At 43.9% G+C, this 5,013-nt stretch overlaps 1 protein-coding gene across 1 annotated transcript in view; it reads right to left on the reverse strand.

Moving 5' to 3' along the window:
* Window positions 1–4,566: 4,566 nt before the first annotated feature.
* The window catches only part of LOC311316525 (fidgetin-like), a gene marked incomplete at both ends in the record, with an annotated part of 38,038 nt that continues 37,591 nt past the window's right edge, over window positions 4,567–5,013 (reverse strand). The window contains 1 exon segment of the mRNA XM_084447392.1: window positions 4,567–5,013. This exon segment is cut by the window's right edge and continues 1,802 nt beyond it. Coding sequence (XP_084303518.1) covers window positions 4,567–5,013 — 447 coding nt within the window.

A 5,013-nucleotide genomic window follows, 5' to 3' on the forward strand; every position in this document is an offset into this window, starting at 1 on the left:
ACAAAAATGCTGGACAAAAGCACCTAATTTACATCATCCTCTAGTACTCACATTATCCAAAGTCTTTGTGTGTGAGGTAGATAATTAAGGCTTTAATGTTTTAATATGTGCCACTCTTTCCATGAATTGATACATTTGTACATAATGAGAGAAATAACTACATTTGTGTGCTGACAATTTTTTTTTATTTGTTTTTATTGTCCGTTACAACATAAGTGATTTTTTAATTGCACACAGGAGGTGGGTCATTTCAAGCATGTGTTGATTTGCTGCTATACAGTTAAGGACTGTGTGTGGATAGCACATGTTTTGAGGGCAACTATGGCTGGAGTTCAGACAAACCTAGAGGAAAAAGCTTTTTGGGGCTTCGACAAATTTGCAGAGAGAAGAAACGATCCAATTTGCTTTTTACAATGAGAGGTATTTTTCTAGTGGAGTGGTTCTTGTGACAGTGTTGCTAATTGATGGCTCCATAATAAATAAACCAAATCACACCACCACGTTTTGTACTAATGACAAAGATGAGGGCTCAAAAAGAGGGACATCGAAGAATAAAAATACTCCATCTTTACCATCAGTTATAAAAAAGAAAGACAAACATGAATTTCTCTTTCAAGAAAACATCTTTAATGAGCCGTTTGTTGCTGTTTGTACCTCAGATTACATGAAAATACATTTAAGTTGACTGCAAGTATGGCAACATATTCACACGTATAAACATGTATGTGGTGTTTGTAGTGTATGTTTTCATGTATATAAATATGTACAACAGAAACACATTACACTTTGTTTAAGTTTGTGCAAGTGTGTTTTATATATACTAATATATAAAATCCCACACACACCAAATAAGAAAAAAATGTGCCCACATATATACACATTCACACGCACACGACTACAGATCACTAAAGATTAAAGCGACGCTTCAGGTTATGCATTGGAGAGACCTTAACATGAGACCTATGAAGAACTGTTTTTTTCCCCTCTCCACATCATATTCCCTTGTGAGTGGTATGACTAGAAGTGATCCAGCATTTCCGGTGTGTGTGGGTCCATTTTTTTCAGACACACAGACACACACACACACACACACACACACACTAGGTTTTGCTGCTTTGTCCCATGCCGCCCTGGGCAGCAGGCTGTGAGGTCGACTGCTCAAGCTTCCTGGTCACCTTCCCTTTGTTCTCCCTTTCATTTAGTTGACAAATATAAGACATTCAGGATGGTGTAAATTAAATACTACATGTACAATATGTAGCCATGAGGTAGAAAGGCTGCAAAGAACAACTCCAGGGCACAATGCTTGAATAAAAAAAGGAAAATAAGACAAATATCAAAAATGCGTTGTTGTTTTTTTTAAATACAAGATAATGAAGTAATTAAAAGAAAAGTAGCAAAGATGGGCTCAACATTGAAGAGTGCTTCGAGCGATTTGGTTGTGTCTTAAATGAGGAGAAGCTGTTGCTGTGCTCGGTTAAACACCACCAGGTTCCTGTTTAGAGGGACACCTTTTCGAGAGCATTATGCTGACAGAGGGAATTCTGGGAAAGACTGTTTCGAGGTCAGTCTGTTGACATACCACACCGCAGCCTCCTTGTACTGCTGCTAGACTGCCTGTGTGTGTTATTTACACTCACATATGATACACACACACACACACACACAGACGGTAAATATAATTTCACACACAAACCCCCCCCCACACACACACAGAATGTCCTTTCATCTCGGTAAAAGTGAGTAGAGAAGCAAGACACTTGGCAGCTAAACCAGATACACGTGAGTTGAGGTCAAAGTAGACGCAAGGAGAGTCCATTGTCTACCTCTAGAACTTTCTTGCAAGATGAGTTTTTACAAATATATTTGGGTTGTGGGATTTACACAGATGACAGGGTTTCAACTGTCATTTTTTGTGCATATCACTCGTCTCACAAGGTATGAAATGACAGGCATATACTGTAGTAAGAAAAGCAATGTGTGCTTAAGATTTGTAGGCTAAGTAGCTAAAGGTGTTCAAATGATGGTGATAATGTTCTGTACATGGTGGAGTTCAATTTATAATTCAATGTTAAATCTCACATCAAGATGATGTAGTAGTGCATGTGTAGGTCCCTTCACACTGAGTGCTGCCTTAGAAATTAAACTGAAACAAGGAAATAACACAAATCATGAATCTAACTATACATCCCGCAACTCGCAAGTTGTGCAAACAAACAAATAATGAATCAGCTAATTCGCACAAATGATCTCAGCATGTGAAAATTACAGACGTCAGTGATAAAAATAAGACAAGATAAGAAAAAATACACACAAAAAACGCCTTAGTGCACCTGTCGTACAATAGATAGAATATCTGTGGTACTTCATAGGTAGGGCTTAGCAATTATCCCCCGGAGAAAAGAAGGAAACAAAGAAATGGATCAAACGAAATACATTCAAATGCAATACAATGGGGTGTGATTCATTTTCCGAATATGAAGGAACTTTGGAAAAAGGAGCAGCCCATACACACAATTCTCAGCCATAGTACATCAAATTTGCGCATCTTAAGAGCTGTGAGGGGGAAAAAAGAAGGGAATTTAACCCTGCCATGTGCTTACAGTAGCATGCTCACAGAGAGGCCTTCATAGAACCAAACAGTCCCTAGATATGATCGGTCGGCCCTTACGGAGATGTGCATTCCACAGGGTCAACAACGGGTTGGGGGGAAAATATGACCATGCAGATCAATTCCCATCAAATCTATCCAGCTCTGTGGGGACGTATCAACAAAGGGTCGGAGCAAGAAACCAGTTTGGAAAAGGGCCCTAACTGCTAGCGTGACCTCTGACCTAAATCATGAATAACCATTAACCTATTTCCTCTTTGAAAAAAAGTATTGGCTAGCTGCAGAAGCTAGCTAGCATAAAGTAGCCTTTAGCTTTTGGATATGAGCTCATCCCAACACGTCCTCTTCCTATGAGCTCATCCCAACACGTCCTCTTCCTATATGAGCTCATCCCCAACACGTCCTCTTCCTCTGTGAGCTCATCCCAACACGTCCTCTTCCTATATGAGCTCATCCCAACACGTCCTCTTCCTATATGAGCTCATCCCAACACGTCCTCTTCCTATATGAGCTCATCCCAACACGTCCTCTTCCTATGTGAGCTCATCCCCAACACGTCCTCTTCCTATATGAGCTCATCCCAACACGTCCTCTTCCTGTGTGAGCTCATCCCAACACGTCCTCTTCCTCTGTGAGCTCATCCCCAACACGTCCTCTTCCTATATGAGCTCATCCCAACACGTCCTCTTCCTGTGTGAGCTCATCCCCAACACGTCCTCTTCCTCTGTGAACTCATCCCCAACACGTCCTCTTCCTCTGTGAACGAAGACAGCTGATCGAGGTAGAACAGAAGCAGTGCCGGGGTGCATGTGACTCCGAACGTTGGAAGGAATTCAAGGCCCAAACATGGAGATTCAACAAAATCACGTCTTTGACAGCACCGTTGGCTTTCATTTCATTTGGTGCCTCTCTGTGTGAAGTACATCTATGGCAGACGGCATGGCCTACGCGTTGCATCACGAGCAGCTTGGGCTTGATGTTCCTGGTTCTGTTCATACGTGACCCGTGACAGTCCTCCTGCCAACTTCTCACCTTAAAACACACCTGGACAACACTTTTTCTAAAACGAAATGAAACTGATGAAAACTAGGGTAACATTTTCACATTGGCTAAAAGGAATTCACTTTCAGCACCTGCAGAAAGAAAGAAAATCTCACTATTGACTTTGTCCCGTCATTCCAGAACAGCACTGGTACATTCATCGTCATCTCCTTGCCCTTTGACCTCGCCAGCTTAATACTGTTCAGCTAGCAATTACAAATTCCCAAACCACCATTTAATACTCTCAGTAGAACATAGTGCTTTTGCCGCGTTGTCTTGAGGTACTGTACAATTCACAAACACTTTCCTGAGGTGGTTTTCTTTTTTTTCCTTCTTTTTTTTGCAGATGGAGCATCAAAAGAAAGAAGAGAGTGAATTGGGGTCCAGACTACTATCACCCCAATGGACTCAGTGAGATAGTGAAAAAAGTCTGCCCATCCCATGGCACCACCAAAATCTAGTTTTAGACTTGTTAAAGTTAAAGCTCTAAATTATCAGCACATGCCATGAATGTAGATTGTGAGGCAAATAAATCGGAATATAAAAAAAAAGATTGAAATAAAAAAGCACCACTTTAGGCACTTGGATAGCCAACAAAAAACAACATTTTCAGGAACAACAGCAGAATGATATATACACTTGCACGCAAGGCTGTGTCCTCTGAACGCAGCCTGTTCCAAACGTGTAAACAGCGCCTGGCCGAGAGCAGCCATGGGCGTCCTAACGAAATGTCTGCTTGTCACCTGCCAGACCGCTATCACTGAAACCATGTCTCTCGCTATGTGTGTTCAGCTCTGCTCGTGAGATCTTCGTGGGCTCGCCTTTTCCTTGAGGGTGCCTCCCCCTTCTGGGAGGTCGCGCTTCTGCTCTGGAGGGAGAACAGTGGGCGCTCTTCCTCAGATGGCGGAAGTCATTTACTGGCCGCAACCAAACATTTTGTTCCACTCAGTGTACGTGTCAATCTCTTTCTGTGATATACTCGGCTGGAATTTGCAAAACACACTGTCAAAGTCTTGAAAGGTGAGGGGCCTCATGACGCCACCTTGCAGGACGCCCGCCCTGTCCATGCCCTGCGCCGAGGCGTGGAGCGTGCCCACTAGCGCCTCCTGGCACAGGCGTGCCACGTCCAGCCCGGAGAAGCCTTCGGTGCGCTGGGCCAACAGCGCCAGCTCCTCCTCGCTCAGGCAGAACTTGTGCTGGGACTGGGCCAGGAGCCGCGTCACCAGCTGGTGCCGGGCGGCGGCGTCCGGCAGGGGCACCAGGACCCGCCGTCCGAAGTACCTGCGCAGCCCCTCGTCCATGTCCTGCGGCCGGCTGGTGGAGCACACCACCAGCACCTGCTGGACGCCCCTGTCGTCGGC

Source organism: Borostomias antarcticus (assembly GCF_949987555.1).
Source record: "Borostomias antarcticus genome assembly, chromosome: 12".
NCBI classification, from domain to species: Eukaryota; Metazoa; Chordata; class Actinopteri; order Stomiiformes; family Stomiidae; genus Borostomias; species Borostomias antarcticus.